Below are 20,201 nucleotides of genomic sequence, written 5' to 3'. Positions count from 1 at the left end.
ATTTATGTGCCTGGAGCAGTTACCTCTAATGCCCAGTCAGAACCTTGGACTCCACCCCACACCTGGGAGGTCCATCCAGAATGTACACCTGTCAGGACTGAGTTCCTGTCTAGGTGTTTCTTACCTCATCCTCCCTTCCTGGGACACCCCCTTACCCCCTGGCCTCCAGCTCCCTCTGATGGAGCACCCCTTTCTGCTCACCAGCTCAGTTTGCTGTGATTGGACCCCCTGAGCCCATCCTGGTCATGGTGGGTGAAGTTGCTGAGCTGCCCTGTCATCTGTCTCCGAAGATGAGCGCTGAGACCATGGAGCTGATGTGGGTGCGATCCAACCTCAGGCAGGTGGTGCGTGCATATGCAGATGGCAAGGAAGGAACAGAGATAGCAGAGTATCGAAGTAGAACGTCGATTTTAAGAGAGGACATTGCTCAGGGGAATGCTGCTCTGCGGATTCACAATGTCAGAGCCTCTGACAGTGGAACCTACCAGTGTTATTTCCAAGATGCCAATTTCTTTGCAAAAGCCCAGGTGGAGCTGAAGGTTGCAGGTGAGCCTGAGGGTGTTCTGAGCTCCTTCTGTGGGCCCTGGGGACACAGGCCACGCCCATCTCAGGCACTTCTGCCTTCACACCAGCAGCTGCCTCCCTCCTCCACCTCTGCTTCTCTGGGCCCTTGACAGACACCGGTTCCCTGCAGGAAGGGCTCCTCCTGAACCACGTGAACATGCCCCTCCTGCAGCCTCCAGGGTCTCAGAAGGGTCGTGGAGTCGGGGCAGGAAGGCTGAGGAAACCTCCCCTCAGTGGGGGGCAAACAGATGAGTGGGTTCAGCTGTGTTCCAGGCAATGGACCTGGGCCCTCCAGGTGCTTTCTGCTGTGGGTACAGGGAGGCTGAGCTGCAGGGACATCACCTGTGCTGCCATGTCCTCCAGCCAAGGGCCCCAGGATCACACCTGCAGTTGAATAAGTTGAGTTAAGGTCTAGTTTCAGTGAGGGAGAACACACAGGTGTGGAAACATGGGGTGTCCCCATGAGGGGGTGTCAGGGAGACTTGGTATAACTTTTGGGCTGATAGGCAACTAGGGGAGTTTATGGAAGGAGGCCTTGGCTCTGGATCAGATGCTGTCAGGAGGGTGTGTGTGTAACTGGTCACTCACAGCCAGGACAGGGGATGATTGCTGGTTGCTGTGTTCTGGACACTGTTCGTGTTTTATTCTGTGTTCAGACCTGATGACTGAGTGGACTTGTTTGGTCCTGACCCATCATGGGGAAAAAGCATCCTTGTCTGATGCTGCTGTTCCGTGAAATTGTTCATGTCCAACATCATTTCTCTTTCTCAGGACACAATCCTGCCTTGCACAGGAAGGAAGGAAGGTGGGGGTGGGAGGTCCTGACTTTCTCCCTGCAGGGTTGTCCCTTCCTGAGACCACAGCTCCTCTTAAGAAATCCCTCCCTACAGGACTGGGTTCTTCAAAAGGCTTCCTCCCACCTCCCCTGGGTTAAGAGTTTAGGGACTGGTGATAACAGCTCACTGTTCCTGGCCCTGGGTCAGCTCTCTCCCATGTAGTCATTCCCCTTCCACAACCACAAAATAAAATTCCCCCGAGTCCAAAGACCTGAAAAGAGGCTGTAAACTCTAGATTCATGATATCAAGAATTCACTATGGTGACTTTCATACCAGAAACAGCGTGGGGTGCAGCAAAGAAATGTGCATATCCTCCCCACAACCTGGCAAAGCCTCAAGCTCTCACAGGACACAGGATAGATAGGGGACGGGAGCATGACCCACCCAGATAAGGGGAATGACTTACATGCTTAGGGCTGATGAGGACCAGTTCCAGAAACCAGCACCAGGCAGGGGCAGGAGTCCAGGTGTCTCTGAGGGGATCCATGGGACACAGTCTCTGTTCTGGCCTAGATCCAGCTGGATCTAGCTCTAGGGTCCTCGAGGGTCAGACAGTGGTCACCTCATGGAACAGTCTCCCCTGCACAACACATGTGGTAAACAGCTCCTTATGAACCCTGCCCGTGTGATCTAGTGGAGTGTGCCCCATTCCTGAGGGGACCCTCACCAACACAGAGGCCTCCCCATGACTCTGGCTCACTCTTCCTTCCTAGCCCTGGGCTCTGATCTTCACGTTGAAGTGAAGGGCTATGAGGATGGAGGGATCCGTGTGGAGTGCACGTCTGCAGGCTGGTACCCACAGCCCCACATAGAGTGGAGAGGTGAAGGGGCAGAGAGCTTGCCTGCCATGACAGCACCTGTGGCTACAGATGGAGAGGGTCTGTATGCAGCCACATCGTCTGTGATCCTAAAAAGCGGCTCTGAGAAGGGTGTCTCCTGTGTCGTCAGAAACCCCCTGCTCAGCCAGGAGAAGACAGCCAGGGTCCCCATTGCAGGTGAGTGCCCGGCCCCACACTGTGCTCAGCTATGGCCACTGGGAAAAGGAGGCCTGACTGTCTGCTGCTGACCTGGGTCTTTGCAGTGAACATAAGGCTCAGAGCAGAGACCTGGGTGCCCTTTGCCCTATGAAACTGCTAATGTCACAGACATTTTCTGAGCATCCCTGCTGCCACCCACTGGGACAGGTGATGGGGATGGGGAAATGGTAAAGGTCAGCAAACACATGACCAAGTGGGAAATATGTGCAGACACGTCCTGGAGAAAGGGCTAATCTCCTCAAACATAGAATAGCTCAGTAGAAAAATGAATGGTTTCCAGAGGAAATACCTCAGGAAAGGGTATCCTGTCTCCCCAAAAAGGGAGATGTTTTCACCAAACAAAACCATGTCATTGGTAACACTGATGGCGGGATTGTGGGGAGACAGTCACTCTTTGATGTTTGTTGTTATAATTTAGTATATTTTTGTATAAATTTACACAGCTTATATTGAGGGGCAGTAGAGCAATCTTAATCCAAACCACTTATTTATTGACCCAAATCCCAGTTCTAGGAATTTTTCTGACAGATCAGCTCAAGGTTGTGTGAAATCGCTGCTGGACAAAGTCATTTCCTTTTAAAAATAACATATTTATTGATTTCAAAGAGGAAGGGCGGGGGAGAGGGAGATAGAAACATCAATGATGAGAGAGAATCATGGGTCAGCTGCCTCCTGCACACCCCACACTGGGGACCAAACCCACAACCCAGAAATGTGCCTTTGACCAGAATGAAACCTGGGACCCTTCAGTCCATAGGCCAATGCTCTATTCACTGAGCCAAACTAGCCGGGGCACAAAGTTATTTCTTAGAGCATTGGTTATAATAACAAAATGTCAGAGACAGTGCAAAGGCCACCCATGGGGACTCCTGTGCAGTGGAGGCTGCCCTGTGGGAGAAAGCACAGACGTGTCTCCATGCCGAGAGGGAAAGGTCCCCAGGACCCACGATGCACTGAGAAATGAGCTGTGGATCAGCTCCTGTAGATGCTGCCTGTGGTGTAAGCAAGAAAAATAAGATGTTTATGTTTTATATATATACACTAGAGGCCTGGTGCACAAAATTTGTGCACTGGGGAAGGTGGACTTGTCCCTCAGCCCAGCCTGCACCCTCTCCAATCTGGGTCCCCTCGGGGGCATCCCTCTCACAATCCAGGAGTGCTGTCTCCTAACCACTCGCCTGCCTGTCTGCCTGATTGACCCTAACTGCTTCTGCCTGCAGTCCTGATCACTCCCTAACCCAGTGATGGAGAACCTATGACACGTGTGTCAGCACTGACACACGTAGCCATTTCTGACACGCAACCGCTGAGGCGGCCACATGCCGAGGATGAAACATTTGCTGCTCCTGAGGATGAAACATTTGCGACTAGAGTCTTGGAGTTAGTTTTTTCCTCAAAGTGACACACTACCCGAGTTATGCTCAGTTTTTTTGGCGAAGTTTGACACACCAAGCTCAAAAGGTTGCCTATCACTGCCTTAACCACTCCTCTGCCATCCTAATCGACACATAACTGCTCCCCTGCCAGCCCGATTGCCCCCAACTGCCCTCACCTGCTGGCCCAATCACCTCCCCTGCCCTCCCCTGCCGGCCTGATCATCCCGAAATACCCTCCCCTGCTGGCCTGGTCACCCCAACTGCCCTCCCCAGCTGGCCTGATCACCTCTAACTTCCCCCTCATGCTCACCTGGCCACCCCCAACTGCCTTGCCCTGCTGGCCCGGTTACCCCAAACTACCATCCCCTGCTGGCCTGGTTGCCCCTAACTGCCCCCCTGCTGCCAACCTGGTCGCTTTCAACTGCCCTCCCCTGCTGGCCTGATTGCCCACAACTGCCCTCCCCTGCTGGCCATTTTGTGGCCACATGGGGGTGGCCATCTTGTGGCTACATGAGGGCAGCTATCTTGTGTGTGAAGTCATGTTGGTCAATTTGCATATTACCTCTTTATTATATAGGACTAGAGGCCCAGTGCACAAATTAGTGTACGGTTGGGGTGGCCTAAGGGATTGGGCCAAAACCCACAGTCTAACGCCGCCTGCAGCTCCTACCTGCTGCTCCCACTCATCTTGGACCCACTGAGCCTGCCATGGGTTCACGCCCAATCAGTCCTGATAGGGAGAGGCTCGCACTGCCCCAGTAGTGCTCTCCAGCCATGAGCCCTACATCTGGCACTCTCCCAAGGGGAGTGGCCTGCGGGATAGGGTTGAAATCAGCTCTCTGAGTCCCCTGAGGGATCCCAGATTGCGAGGGGGTGCAGGCCAGGCTGAGGGACCAGTGCACAATCAGGCTAGGGAGGGACCTGGGGAAGGCTCCAGGGCATGTCTGGCCTATCTGCTCAGTCCCTATTGGCCAGACCCCAGTAGCAAGCTAACCGACCTGTCAGAGCATCTGCCCCTGGTGGTCAGTGCATGTCATAGCGAGCAGTCGAGCTGCCTTAGCATATCATTAGCATATTACACTTTGGTTGTTCAGTTCTCCTGCTGTTCAGTCTATTTGCAATTACCTTTTTATAGGATATATATATTTAAGAGATTTATAAATATATAAATATAAATATAAATATATATAAATATAAATATATATATATATATTTAAGAGATTGCACTACAAGCATTATTATTATTTCAGTGTAATGCAATTTTTTTCTTTTTTTTTTCTTGTCTAAATTTTACATATGTTTCCTTTTTCCCTGATTTACTCCTCCCCCGCAAAGCCATTCTCACCTCAGTGTCTGTGTCCATTGGTCATGCAAATATGCATGCATACAAGTCCTTTGTTTGGTCTCTAACTCCCCACCTACCCTGCCATTTGACTCTGGATCTATTTTTGTTCATCAAATTATGTTGATCATTATATCCTACATCTGAGTGAGATCATGTGATATTTACCTTTCTCCAACTGGCTTATTTCTCTTAGCATAAAGGGGTGCATATATCCTTTCTGATTGGTGTTTCTGGTTGCTTGAAATATAGTCCTACAAGTAGGATTACTGGGTCAAATGGGAGTTCCCATCTTAACTTTTGAGGAAGCTCCACACTGTCTTCCGCAGTGGCTGCACCAGTCTGCATTCCCACCAGCAGTGCACGAGGGTTCCTTTTTCTCCAGATCCTCACCAGCGCTTGTCCTGTGTTGATTTTTTGATGATAGCCATTCTGACAGGTGTGAGATGGTACCTCATTGTTGTTCTGATTTATATCTCTCGGATGATTAGTGACTTTGAGCATGTTTTCATCATTTTTTTAAATATATTTTATTGATTTTCCACAGAGAGGAAGAGAGAGGGATAGAGAGTGAGAAACATCGATGAGAGAGAAACATCGACCAGCTGCCTCCTGCACACCCCCTACTGGGGATGTGCCCGCAACCAAGGTACATGCCCCCGACCGGAATCGAACCTGGGACCCTTGAGTCCACAGGCCTACGCTCTATCCACTGAGCCAAACCGGTTTCGGCAAGCATGTTTTCATATGTCTCTCAGCCTTCTGTATGTCCTCTTTCAAAAAGTGTCTACTCAGGTCCTTTGCCCATTTTTTGATTGGATTGTTTATCTTCCCTTTGTTAAGTTGTATGAGTTCTCTGTAAATTTTGGAGATTAAACCCTTATTAGAAATAGCATTGGCAAGTATGTTCTCCCATGCAGTGGGCTTTCTTGTTGTTTTGTTGATGGTTTCTTTTTCTGTGCAGAAGCTTTTTATTTTGATGTAGTCCCATTTGTTTATTTTCTCCTTAGTCTCCATTGCCCTAGGAGCTGTGTCAGTAAAGATATTACTACGACATTTGTCACTTCGCTGTCTATGTAGTCTTTTTTTTTTTAATGAATCTTTATTGTTCAGATTACAATTGTTTCTCCTTTTTCCCCACATATCTCCCCACCACCCAGTTCCTACCCCCCCTCTACCCTTACCTCCCCCCCCCCCGCTGTCCTTATCCATAGGTGTATGATTTTTGTCCAGTCTCTTCCCATACTCCCCACACAGACACCCCTTTCCCCCTGAGAATTATCAATCCACTCCCATTCTATGCCTGATTCTATTAAGTTCACCAGTTTATTCTGTTCCTCAGATTTTTAATTCACTTGACTTTTAGATTCACTTGTTGATAGATATGTATTTGTTGCTCATAATTTTTATCTTTCTTCTTCTTTTTCCTCTTTTTAAAGAATACCTTTCAGCATTTCATATAATGCTGGTTTGGTGGTGATGAACTCCATTAGCTTTTTCTTATCTGTGAAGCTCTTTATCTGCCCTTCAATTCTGAATGATAACTTTGCTGGGTAGAGTAGTCTTGGTTGTAGGTTCCTGCTATTCATCACTTTGAATATTTCTTGCCACTCCCGTCTGGCCTGCATGGTTTCTGTTGAGAAATCAGCTGATAATCGTATGGGAGCTCCCTTGTAGGTAACTAACTGTTTTTCTCTTGCTGCTTGTAAGATTCTCTCTTTGTCTTTTGCTCTTGGCATTTTAATTATGATGTGTCTTGGTGTGGTCCTCTTTGGATTCCTTTTGTTTGGGGTTCTGTGTGCTTCCTGGACTTGTAAGTCTATTTCTTTCATCAGGTGGGGGAAGTTTTCGTTCATTATTTCTTCAAATAGGTTTTCAGCATCTTGCTCTCTCTCTTCTTCTGGTACCTCCATAATTCTGATGTTGGTTCGCTTGAAGTTGTCCCAGAGGCTTCTTACACTATCTTCAACTTTCTGAATTCTCTTCTCTTCATGCTTCTCTGGAGGAGTGTCCTTGGCCTCTTTGTATTCCAAATCTTTGAGTTGATTCTTGCAATCCTCTAGTCTGCTTTTGGGTCTCTGTATAATATTTTTTATCTCAGTCAGTGTATGTTTAATTTCTAGTTGGTCCTCATTGAATTTATCGGCCTTTTCCATGAAATTCTTGAAAAACCTTATAACCGTGGTTTTGAACTCTATGTCCAGTCGCTTGTTCTCCTCCATTTCTTTGGTTTGTGATCTGTTTCCTTGCCTTCTCATATTCTCTGCTTCCCTAAGTTGGTAGGGTAGTTTTGTGTACAAGGTGTCCTATTGGTTCAACGGGTCAGCCTCCCAGTTACTTGAGGTGGACACTCTTGGTGTACCCTTGTGTACTGTGTGTCCCCCAGCAGGAGCTACTGCAAGGGCTAGTTTTCTCCTCCTTTGCTTGGGCGGTTTTGGAGCAGTCTGACTGGAGCTGCAGTTAATTTGGTTGAGCTGCCACAGAACAGGCCATTTATATGCAAAAGCCGCTGAGTGGAGCCTGGGCGGGTTTGTAGAATGTGCGGGGCGGGGTCTCAGGGCGTCACTAGGCTGGGGCGTGGCCAACGGCGATGGCTGCCGTCAGCTGTCTCTGCCTTTCCACTTTTCCAAGTCCCTGCGCCCTGCGCTCCAGCGCAGTAAACGATGATTGCTGGGCGCACCTCTGCAAAAAAGTCACTCTCACTTTCCGACCCGAAGGCCGAGAGTCCAGCTTCTCCCCGTGGGTGCCTGGGTCCCCCGAGTGTCCCCAGAAACTGGATTTCAGAGTGATCAGGAGCTTGTCTCCCTGCGGGTTGAAGAAAAGCCGCGCACCCAGCCGCCCACCGCCGGCCCGATTCGCGTGCCTCCGTACCTCAGCTTTTCAGCGATTGTGTTCTTTCTCTTCTTAGTTGTAAATCTTCCACTCAGCCAGCTTTCCCGTGGTTCTGGGTGGTAGACGTTTTTGTCTTTTAGTTGTATTTTTGAAATTGTTGTGTGAGGCAGCAGATTAGTTGTTTAACTATGCCGCCATCTTGGTTCCTCTCTGTCTATGTAGTCTTGTAGGATTTTTATGGTTTCCCATCTTTATTAGTGTAGATTAGTGTAGATAGTATTCTATTGTGTAGATGTATCCTTCCTTCCTTCCTTCCTTCCTTCCTTCCTTCCTTCCTTCCTTCCTTCCTTCCTTTCTCTCTCTCTTTCTTTCTTTTTCTAAAGAATATTTTATTGTTTTTTTTTTGCAGAGAAGAAGGGAGAGGGATAGTTAGAAACATCAATCAGCTGCCTCTTGCACACCCCCTACTGGGGATGTGCCCGCAACCAAGGTACATGCCCTTGACCGGAATCGAACCTGGGACCCTTCAGTCTGCAGGCCGACGCTCTATCCACTGAGCCAAACCGGTTAGGGCCATTTCTTTTATTCCAGATGAATTTTTGAGAGTTTGTTCTAGATCTTTGAAATATGGCATTTGTATTTTAATGGGGATTGCATTGAATTTGTAGATTGCTTTGGGTAGTATAGACATTTTAATGATGTTGATTCTACCAATCCCTACCAACATGGTATGTTCTTCCGTTTGTTTATGTCTTCCCTCTATCTCTCTCTCTTTTTTAAAAAAATATATATTTTATTGATTTTTTACAGAGAGGAAGGGAGAGGAAGGAAGAGGGATAGAGAGTTAGAAACATCGATGAGAGAGAAACATCAATCAGCTGCCTCTTGCACAACCCCTACTGGGGATGTGCCTGCAACCAAGGTACATGCCCTTGACCGGAATCGAACCTGGGACCTTTCAGTCTGCAGGCCGACGCTCTATCCACTGAGCCAAACCGGTTTCGGCCTTTTGCAATTTTTTTCTCTCATATGTTTATGGTTTATTTTTTACATTTAAATCTTAGATCCAACTGAAATTTACTAAGTGTTGAGGCAGAGATTTAAGGTTCAACTTTATTTTTCCCCCCCAGAGAGATAAACAGTTGTCACAAAACCATATACTAAACAAATCATGTTTTTCTTTTTTAACTAGGATTATTTTATTTATTTATTTATTTTTAAATTTCTTTATTGATTAAGGTGTCACATATTTCTCCTCATCCCCCCATTCCCATCCCACACCCCTCCCCACGGATGCCCCAACCCCCTGTTGATCTTAACCATTGGTTAGGCTCATATGCATGCACACAAGTCCTTTGGTTGATATCTCCCCCCTCTCCCCACCCTCCCCCACCCTCCCTCTGAGGCCTGATAGTCCGATTGATGCCTCCTTGTTTCTGGTTCTGTTCTTGTTCATCAGTCTATGTTGTTCATCATTTCCCCTAGATGAGCGAGATCATGTGTCACTAGAAATAGACTTATAAGAACTGAATGTGAGACGAGCAATAATAGTTATGCTGACAGGCAAATGAATCAGTCTATAGTGAGTTTCTTTTTAGACCAACAGTTCTTTTGAGACCCAATTTCAATGTCCACCAGTTCCTTATGTGTACATGTCAACACTGACTTTTCAGCTTTGGATGGTGGACAAATGGTGGTAATGCAGGTCCGACTCCCTCTGGTTTGGTCTTGGCTGGACCCAGAGGCACGGCCTCACCCGGACTCAGGGGCGTGTGGCCTCACCCGGACCCAGGGGCGCGTGGCCTCACCCAGACCCAGGTGCACGCGGCCTCACCCGGACCCGGGACCCAGCCTCACCCAGATCCAGGGGCACACAGCCTCACCCGGACCCGGGATCTAGCTTCACCCAGACCCAGGGGCACGTGGCCTCTCCCAGACCCAGGGTCACGTGGCCTCACTCGTCTTCTTTTCCAATTTGGATGCCTTTTATTTCTTCTTCTTGTCTAATCGCTGTGGCTAGCACTTCCAGTACTAAGTTGAACAGGAGTAGTGAAAGTGGGCATTCCTGTCTTGTTCCTTTTCTTACGGGAAATGAGTTTAGTTTTTGCCCAATGAGTATGATGTTGGCTGTAGGTTTGTCATATAGGGTTTTTATTATGTTGAGGGATGATCCCTCTATTCCCACTTTGCTGAGAGTTTTTTTTTTTATCAAGGAAGGGTGTTGGGCTTTGTCAAATGCTTTTTCTGTATTGATTGATTTAATTTTGTGATTTTTGTCTCTCAATTTGTTTATATGATGTATCACATTTATTGATTTGTGGATATTGTACCATCCTTGCATCCCTGGAATAAATCCCACTTGGTAACGGTATATGATCTTTCTAATGTAATGCTGGATTCAATTTGCTAGAATTTTGTTGAGAATATTAGCATCTATGCTCATCAAAGATATTGGCCTGTAGTTCTCTTTTTTTTGTGGTATCTTTATCTGGTTTTGGAATTAGGGTAATGCTGGCTTCATAGCAAGAGCTTGGAAGTGTGCCTTCCTCTTGAATTTTTTGGCATAGTTTAAGGAGGATAGATTTTAGTTCTTCTTTGAATGCTTGGTAGAACTCCTGTGTAAAGCTGTCTGGACCAGGCCTTTTGTTTGCTGGAAGATTTCTGATCAGTGCTTCAATTTCTTTGGTGGTGGGGGGTGGCAATGGTAAGATATGTACACATATAATACCTTAATAAAAAAAATTGAAAAAAAATTTCTTTGGTGGTTATCGGCCTATTCAGTTTTTTATTCTTCCTGATTGAGTTTTGGGAGCTTGTATTTTTCTAAAAATATGTCCATTTCATGTAGGTTGTCCATTTTGTTGGAATGGAGTTGTTCATTGTATTTTTTGAAAATCCTTTGTATTTCTTTGGAATCGGTTGTTACTTCACCTGTTTATTTGGGTCCTCTCTCTCTGCTTCTTGGTGAGCCTGGCTAGAGGTTCATCAATCTTGTTTATTCTTCCAAAGATCCAACTCTTGGTTTTGTTTACCTTTGTATTGGTGTGTTTTGGTTTGGTTTGTTTGTTTGTTTTTCTCTATGTTATTTCTGCTCTGATCTTTATTATTTCCTTCTTTCTGCTTATGCTGGGCTTTTCTTATTGCTCTCTAACTCTTTGAGTGGTAGAGTTAGATAATTTATTACCATTTTTTCTTGTTTTTTTAAGGTAGGCATGTAGAGCTATGCACTTCCCTCTCAAGACTGCTTTCACTGTGTCCCATAGATTGTGGATTGTTGTGTTTTCATTGTCATTTGTTGCCATGATGCTTTATATTTCTTCTTTGATCTCTCTGGTAACCCAGTCATTGTTTAATACCATACTGTTTAGCCTCCAGGTGTTTGATTTTTTATTGTTTTTATTGTAGTTGATTTCTATTTTTATGCCATTGTGATCTGAGAAGATGCTTGATATGATTTCTGTCTTCTTAAATTTGAAGAGACTGCCTGTGCCCTAGTATGTAGTCTATCTTTGAAAATGACCTGTGTGTACTTGAGAAGAATGTATATTCTGTGGCTTTGGGGTGAAATGTTCTGAAGATGTCAATTAATTCCATCTGATCTAGTGGGTCATTTAGGATTGATGTGATTTTTTTTGTTTAGAGGATTTAGCCTGTGATGTTAGTGGGTATTAAAGTCCCTCACTATGACTGTATTGCTCTCAATCTTTCCCTTGATATCTTCCAGAAGTTTTTTTATGTATTTGGATGCTCCTGAATTGGTGCATATATGTTTACCAGAGTTATTTCTTCTTGTTGGATTGATCCCTTTAGTATTGTGAAGTGGCCTTCCTTATCTCTTGTTATGGCCTTCACTTTGAAGTCTAATTTGTGAGATATTAGTATTGCTACCCCAGCTTTTTTTTCATTTCCATTCACCTGAAAAACCTTTTTCTATCCCTACACCGTCAGTCTATGTGAGTCCTTTGTTCTGAGGTGGGTCTCCTGTAGACAGCCAATATATGTGTCATGTTTTCTTACCCATTCAGCTACCCTATGTCTTTTGATTAGGGCATTTAATCTATTTACATTTAAAGTTATTGATAGGTTCTTGTTTGTCACCATTTTATTCTTCATGCCTGTGTTCCTTCTTCCCTTCCAATTTCTTCTTTTTACACCAGACCCTGTAGCATTTCATGCATTGCTGGCTTGGTGGTAATAAACTTTCTTAGTTGTTTTTTGTCTGTGAAGCTCCTGATTGCACCCTCAACTTTGATTGATAACATTTCTGGGTACAGTATTCTTGGATTCAGATGCTTGCTTTGCATGATTTTGTATATTTTCTTCTGTTCCCTTCTGGCCTGATGTGTTTCTATTGAAAAATCAGTCGATAGTCTGATGGGAGATCCCTTGTATGTAACTTTCTGTGTCTCTGCAGCCTTTAAGATTCTTACTTTGTCGTTGGTGATTGCCAATTTAATTGTAATGTGTTTTGGTGTCTTTCTTTTGGGGTTCATCTTGTTTGGGACTCTGTAAGCTTCTTCAACTTGTGTGAGTTTTTTCTTCCTGATATCAGGGATGTTTCCTGTCATTATTTCTTCAAACAGGTTTTCTAATCATTGCTCAGTTTCCTCTCCTTCTGACACCCCTCTTATGCAGATGTTGTTTCATTTCTTGTTGTCCCTAAGTTCCCTTATGCTCTCCTCTTCTTTTTTAAGTTTGTTTTTCCAGTTGCTGCTCTGCTTGGGTAGTTTTTCCTATCTCAACTTCTAGCTTACTGATGCTGTCCTCTGCTTCTTCTAGTCTACTGTTGATGCTTTCTATTGTGTTCTTTATTGCAGCAATGTCATTCTTCATTTCTTCTTGGTTCTTATTCATTTCCTCTTGATTTTACACATATTGTTGAATTTGTATTCCATCCTTTTCAGCGTCCTTATGACCATTGCTCTGAATTATTTCTCTGACAAATTGCTTGCCTCCATTTCATTTACTTCCTTTTCTGGTGATTCCTCCTTTTCTTTTGTATGGGGGTTGTTTCTTTGTCTCCCCATGTTTGATAATCACAGGGTATCTGGTTATGTAGTTCTCTCTCTCCTGCACTGACTTAAAGGCACAAAATACAACACAACAAGACACAACACACAGGGCACCAAACACAAATGGATTCATGATACCAATAACCCCAACTAAAGGTGACTACCAGAGAAAAAAGAATTAGGGGAGAGAAAAGAGTGCATAAATGATATTGAGAAAAGGAAAAAATGCAAGAGAGAGAAGAAAGAGAGGGGAAAAGGGGGGGGGAATTATATGTATGTGGGGAGAAAACTCCACAAAACCAACAACTACCCCCAAAAATGCAAACAACAAACACAGAACAAATACCCAGATGAGTCTGAGGAGGCAGAGCTTATTTCTCTCAGGTGATCTGTGACCTTTCTGTCCATGATTGCCTCACCAGCTGTGTTTAATTCTCCAATTCTGGTGGGTGTTATTTGATGCAGCTGTTCCTTCCCTCTGCTCTGTGAGAAGTTGCAGGACCCATCCGTGTATTCAGTCACCACCTTGTCTCCCCTGGACAAACTTTATAGGTGCCTGTGGCCGTGGAGGCTGAAGTCTCCGTGTTTGTGGGTTTGTAGCTGAGGCAGCTGGTCCCTGGGCGTTGTGGTTTTAGGGTCCTGGGAGGTATCCAAGGCCTCCTTGGTTCAAGGTAAGGCTGGTATTCCAATCACAGATGGTCTCCCCTAGAAGATGGTGTGGTCTCCATGACAGAGCTGGCCACTCTGGGAGAGATTTCAGCAGCAGTGGAGGGTGCCCAGCCAGGGCAGTCTAGTCTGCCAGTCACCAACAGTCTTGCGGAATACAGCTGTCCCTCACTCACACATACAGACACTCCCTGCACATCCATGCACTCTCCTTTCGCTCTCTCACTCACATACTATCTTGCAGCCAGCCATATCATCGTCGACCTCTTAGATCTTGAAGATGTTTATGATTTTAAAATGAATAAACTGTCACATGGCTCTGACATTGTGTCAGGTACTTTTGAATGCTCTGCCGATTAGGACACTGAGAACAGATGAGCTAAGTCATTGATTCAAGGTCACAGAGCTGAAGACCCAGAATGTGACCCCATGACCTCCAGCCCCAAAGGTCACCTTCTGAGTCAGCAGGTTAAGCCCCTGATGAGAGGCTGATAAATGGGGTTGGAGAGTGGAGAGGAGACGATAATGACTGTGTGCACATTATACTCTATTCCCATGTGAAAGCCAGGCATTAGGACACTAGTATGTGTGACAGGAAGAGTTCTGGGAATGTAGGGAAGAGAAATGTCCCTTCCCCACCCGAGAGATCCCGCGCCCCTTCAGGCGAGCAGCTGAACTTTTGCTCCACAGGCCCCATCTTCTCCAGCGCGCAGCCCTGGCGGGTAGCCTTTGGGGTGACCCTTCTGGCTTTTCTGGGGCTCCTGTTTGGAGCAGTGATCTCACAGTGGCGCCTGCAGAAGAGAAACCAGGCCTCGATCCAGAAGGAACAGCAGCAGCAAATCGCCAATGGTGAGGCCTGGCTGCAGGTGGGTGGGACCTCCCCGCCCCAGGCTGCCCACCCACCGCTCGGGTCCTCCCCCTAAAGCCCCTTGACAGCACCTCCTCTTTTGGCTTATTTCCAGAGAATCTGCAGGACGAGCTCAGTAAGTAATGATCCCTCGCCACGGGGTTCTGGTGTCCCTGGTTACCGACCCCTCCTGTTACTCCTGCAGTAACCGACCCCTCACCGACCCCTCCTGTTACTCCTGCAGGGTGGACGAAAAAGCTGTACCTGGCACGTGAGTACCTGGACCCACATCTAAGACTCTCTGATGGGACCTGTCCAACCCCTTCCTCACCCCTGACCGCCCAGGGGAAGGAATGAGGACACTGATGGGGGAGGTCGGGCAGGGTTTCCTCCCTGGAGAAAGGGGTCAGGCTCTCTCCACCAGGCCGCTTGTACCCGGATGTCCAGGGAACCCCAGAAAGGAGAGGAGAGATGGACTCAGGATGGGAGGCCCTCCCTCCCTGGCTGCTCTACAGGATCTATAGGCTGCTGAGAGGAAACCGGAAGGAGAGAGAACATTCTCTACAAGAGGAGGGGCTGGTGTCAGTTGTCTCAGATTTATTATAACTGCTGAAAAGCAGTGTTTGAAATTCTCTCAATAAGTCGCCCTATTCTTTTTGGAAAATGGCAGGAAATCATGCAGATTGAGGCAGATGGGTTTCAGCACACACATGCATACACGTATGCACACGGCAAGCCTAGCCACGTACAGGAGGAAGACAGGCACCTCGGATGCCAGCGGCATGGGATCCATGACCCCAGTGGGTACCTGGCCCATGGACAGCACCACACCCTGTGTATAGTGGGATTCTCCTTCTCCCTTAGAGGAAGGCTTCTCATTGCCATACCCCAATGGCCTGCATCACTGCAATTGATGGTCATTATTAAGGAACAGAAGGGGGACTTTCATATAAGCCCTGTGAAGCTGAGGCAGATCTGACCATAGACCCGGCTCCTCAGTGACTAAGTGCTCATGGGAGGAACACAGGGTGGACATGCTGGGCACAGGGAAGATTCTCAGGTTGGCATGTCAGAGATGGATGGCACAGGATGTCATCATGCTGCTCAGAATCATGTGCAATTTAAAACGTATGAACTCCTCATTTCTGGAATTTTCCATTTAATATTTTCCAACTGTGGTTGACAGAGGGTAACTGAAACTTCAGGATGGGAAACGATGGTTAAAGGTGACTGCTGTTCAGACACGTACAGGACAGACCTGCAAGTACAGCTGGGACAGCCCCACTCTGTGCCTGTGGGTCATTAGGTGCAGGTGACCTTAGAGAGGAGGGGGAGCAGGGAACTGAACAGGCAGAGGGAGGGAGGTGGGGGTCAGCAGGGAGAGAGAGGAAAGGACTCAGAAAGGACAGGTGAGGTGACTGCTGTCTTCCTTTGCAGGTGACAGGGCTCAGGCCTATGCTGGTGAGTGACTCCTGTTCTCTGGTCCTGGCACCTGTGTACAAAGCCCTTCAACCCTCTCTGTGCTGGTGAGGGGTCGTCAGACCCTGCTCAGAGCTCATGTTCTGTGGAGGACCACTCTGCCTTTCTGGACACCCAGAGGACCTTCCAGCTCCAGCGTCCCCTCACCTCTGACAAACACCCACACCTGGGCAAGGCCTGACCCCATCACCCACAGCCCCACCGTGATGGAGGGAAGCCCACATTCTGAGAGCTTTTATGCCTCATCCTCAGAGCTGTGGGGGAAGGAAACTAGATATTGGTGGGAAGGAGAGGGAAGAGGCTCAGTGAGGAGAATGATGGGGGGAGAACAGAAATGATGACCTTTCCTTGCCTGTGTCTCCTTCCTTCCAGAGTGGAAGATGGCCCTTTACCAGCCTGGTGAGTGAATGACTGTGTTCCCTGGGACAACAGAGGGGCCTGGCTCCCTTCTTCTCCAGCTCTTGACTGGGGGACATCTGTCTGGGTAATACAAGGTCCCCACAGTGTGCCCATCTGCTGCCAAGAAAGCCAGGGACAGCTGCTGCCCTGGGCTTCCCCGGGTCTGTGGGGAAGGAGAAGGCATTAGGGGTGGAGCTGGGGGCAGGGGCTGGAGGGAGAGGGACGAGGTGACCTGGCCCAGCTGCTGCCCCTCCTGCCCCGACCAGAGGCAAGGGAGCTCAATGATGCTGCCCAAGGGGTACGGATTCCTGGGCAAAGAGGGAGGGGCAGGTGGGGAGCGAAGGTCACATAGAGCCCAGCATGGCCCCAGCACAGCAGAGACCTGGTCCCTATGGTCACAACACATGTTTCCTCGACGCCTGGCCTTGGGCTCAGTGTAGCTCACATTCTGTGTGATTCTGCCCTAAAGATGAGTGCTTTTATTCCTATGTTACAGACATCACATTGAGAGTGTGACATTACATAGCATGTGTGTGTGTGTGTGAGTGTGTGTGAGAGTGCGCGCGCGTGTGTGTGAGTGTGCGTGAGTGTGTGAGTGTGTGTGTGTGAGTGTGTGAGTGAGTGTGTGAGAGTGAGTGTGTGTGTGAGTGTGTGTGAGAGTGTGTGAGTGTGTGTGAGTGAGTGTGTGAGTGTGTGTGAGAGTGTGTGAGTGTGTGTGTCTGTGTGAGTGTGTGTGTGAGTGAGTGTGTGAGTGTGTGAGAGTGAGTGTGTGTGTGAGTGAGTGTGTGTGTGTGAGTGTATGTGTGAGTGTGTGTGAGAGTGTGTGAGTGTGTGTGAGTGAGTGTGTGTGTGAGTGTGTGTGTGAGAGTGTGTGTGAGTGTAAGTGTGTGAGTGTGTGTGCGGGTGTGTGTGAGTGTGTGTGTGTGTGTGTGTGTGTGTGTGAGTGTGAGTGTGTGTGCGCGCACGCGTGCGTGTGCGTGTGTGTGTGAGTGTGTGTGTGTGAGTGTGTGTGTGTGTGTGTGTGTGTGTGAGTGTGTGTGTGTCTGAAAACATACTGTGCAGAAAAGGAAGTCATCCAGTGTCAGGTCCAGCCTGACGATTGAACCAGGCTGAGGTAGGGAGGTGGGATTTGAGAAGAGAAAGAAAGACAGGACAGCGGGATTCAGGAGGTCCACAGCTCTCGAGAAGCTCTGGCCAATTTTATTAGTAATACAGTGCTTTTTATGCATAAGACACTAAGCAAGGAATCACTCACAAGGAAAACATTCTTTGTTTCTCTAAAATCACTACTGGAGGGATAAGTTGAAGGACAGGTTTCTTGTTACAATAAATCTCACTAGTTGGATACATATTTCTTGGTAAGCCATGAAAGTAGCTCTTATCCTACTGATAGCAGTCATATAAACAAACCCTGGGAAAGGAAGGAATCTGTGCTGCATTAGTGCAGGGAGCAGTTATAGGGGTAAGCCTCAGGCTGACCTGCTCTGTAGGCAGGGGCTGCTCTCGTTATACTGATTAGTTGCCATCCAAACAGGCCTGGGAAATCTGTGCGGGTAGGGTGCCAGCCTTGCTAGCCCCTACAGGTGCAAGGACCTTGTCAGCTTACAGCCCCTTCCCCACAATCCAACTCAGGAGGGTAGACCAGGGGCTGGGGCCCTTGGAATCCATGTGACTGTGCAGCACACATGGGCTCAGTCCTTTTGGGGAGGAAACAGGAGGAAGATAGAAGGAAGGTGCCCCTTGAGAGGGTGGGTTAGGCAGACCCCAGCCCTCCTCACCCTCCCTTCCTCACTGAACACCAGGCCCTGTGGTTTCTCTTGGCTTTGCTGAGGGTCACACTCAGGGCAGCTGGGACCCCAGGCTCTGGGCTCAGGTCTCACCAGCCAGACCCAAGCCTTGGAGCCTGAGGCTCTCAGGTCCGGATACTATGGCTGACCCCACACCATTGGAACTCTCTGCAGCGGACGTGATTCTGGATCCAGACACTGCACACCCCTAACTCCTTATTTCCAAGGACCAGAGGAGCCTGAACTATACAGAAGCAAGGCAGAGCCTGCCAGACAACCCCAAGAGATTTCAATATCGTTCCTGTGTGCTGGGCCATGAGAGCTTCTCATCAGGCAGACACTTCTGGGAGGTGGATGTGGGGGACAGGAAACAGTGGCAATTTGGGGTGTGTAGGGAGAACGTGGAGAGAAAACATTATGATAAAATAACACCCCAGAATGGATTCTGGACAATAGTACTGTTAGATGGGCATGACTTCCACGCTCGAACAGATCCCTGGACCAAACTTACAATTGCCAACTCTCCTGAAAGAGTGGGGGTCTTCCTGGACTATGAGAGGGGGGAGGTCTCGTTCTATGATGCCATCGATGGAGTCCACATGTACACCTTCTCACAGGCTTCCTTCTCTGGGCCTCTGTGGCCTGTTTTCAGGGTTTCCTCAGTGGAGGCCACTGCCTTGACCATTTGCCCAGCTCTAAAAGGAGTGGGGAGTTCCCCTGTGTCTGACCCAGTGCCTGGCCCTTCCCTGGAGACCCAAGTGACCTCAGGCTCAGCTGATGGCAATGGGGACCCTCAGGCAGAAGTTCAGTCTTTGCTTTCCCCTGCCTAGTCCTGAGCCGAGGGCCTGCTTAACAGCAAAACCTCAAGCAGGAACATAATTGCTAAAAGCTCACTGAGTGAAGCACTTTACTAGTTATCTTTCAACGTTTCCACCTGACAGATGATGAGACCTGGGTGCAGTTAACTTTCCAAAGTGACTCAGCTCCCTTCCTGCCACCATAGCTCACACTCAGGGATAACATAGAATGTGGTGGGTGCTGGGCTAAAGGCTTCGGGTGACTTTCACTCACCAATCCTCACAGCACCCCTGTGAGGGGGCCTCACTGAACATGTGGAAAGGGAGGCAGGGCCCAGGGAAGTGACGTGTAATTCATGCAGGAAGCAGTGCTGCTGGGAGGTGTTTGACCTCTGACCCTCCCTCTACCTCCAGTCTGTTCCTTTACAGCCAGTTGTTCCTGTTGGGCAGGGTCATGGTCAGCCTGAGGTTCCCTCTCTGGGCCCCAGGGTGAAGGTCACTGTAGGTGACTAGGAAGGCCACACCCCACCTGGTTCCTTCAAGGGGGACTGTCAGAGCCATGGCCCACTGCTCCATTGGCTGGCTGTCCATGATGACGTTGTCCACAGAATGAATTCACAGTGACCACATCACCCGGGGCTGAGAAGGGACTAGAGGCCAAACTCCTAACCAGCTTGTGACCTGTGACCATGAAGCCCAACCAACCCTCCAGCTTCATCCCTGAAGCTCACGTGTGAGGCATGAATTGGGGAAGGGAGCCAGGTGAACTGCAGTGGACTTTTTCTCACACTGTAGCCCCATCTCCAGGAAAGGGACACTCCACACTGAGCATGCGTTGATGTTCCTGGAGGTTCCTTTAACTGTTGGGTCCTGGGGACGAGCCACTCCATCACCATGACTGTGATTGGTCACCACCGGGTCCCCTCCCCCTGGCAGGTGGTTGGCAGGTTACATTTGTTAAATAAATTGGTTAATAATCTTCACTCTGCAAATGAGCTTCTTCTATATATTCACCCCCACAGTTTATTCCCACAGTTACACAGTTCCAACCTTGCCACATTTTCACAAAATCCTCATTGTATTAGCTGTGCATGCTGCTGTAATAAAAATCACAAATTTCATGACCTAATGTTTGCCGTGGCAGCACAGCCAAGGGTTCGGCGAGCCTGAGGGAGGGCCGGCAAAGGATGAAGAAAAGACAGACACAGAGAATACGCTGGGTCTAG

The 20,201-nt window shown here is 48.0% G+C and overlaps 1 protein-coding gene across 1 annotated transcript; it reads left to right on the top strand.

The window, feature by feature from the left end:
- Window positions 1-245: 245 nt before the first annotated feature.
- LOC114229886 (butyrophilin subfamily 3 member A3-like) lies at window positions 246-19,008 on the top strand. The gene is given in 5 exon segments (XM_054711910.1): window positions 246-546; window positions 14,758-14,784; window positions 15,951-15,974; window positions 16,365-16,391; window positions 18,353-19,008. Coding segments are annotated over 5 exon segments (1,035 nt in total).
- The last annotated feature ends 1,193 nt before the right edge of the window (window positions 19,009-20,201 follow it).

This window comes from Eptesicus fuscus, chromosome 22 (genome assembly GCF_027574615.1).
Source record: "Eptesicus fuscus isolate TK198812 chromosome 22, DD_ASM_mEF_20220401, whole genome shotgun sequence".
Classification (NCBI taxonomy): domain Eukaryota; kingdom Metazoa; phylum Chordata; class Mammalia; order Chiroptera; family Vespertilionidae; genus Eptesicus; species Eptesicus fuscus.
Note: the sequence above shows the minus strand (reverse complement) of the source record. Positions and strands in the feature narration are given on the sequence as shown.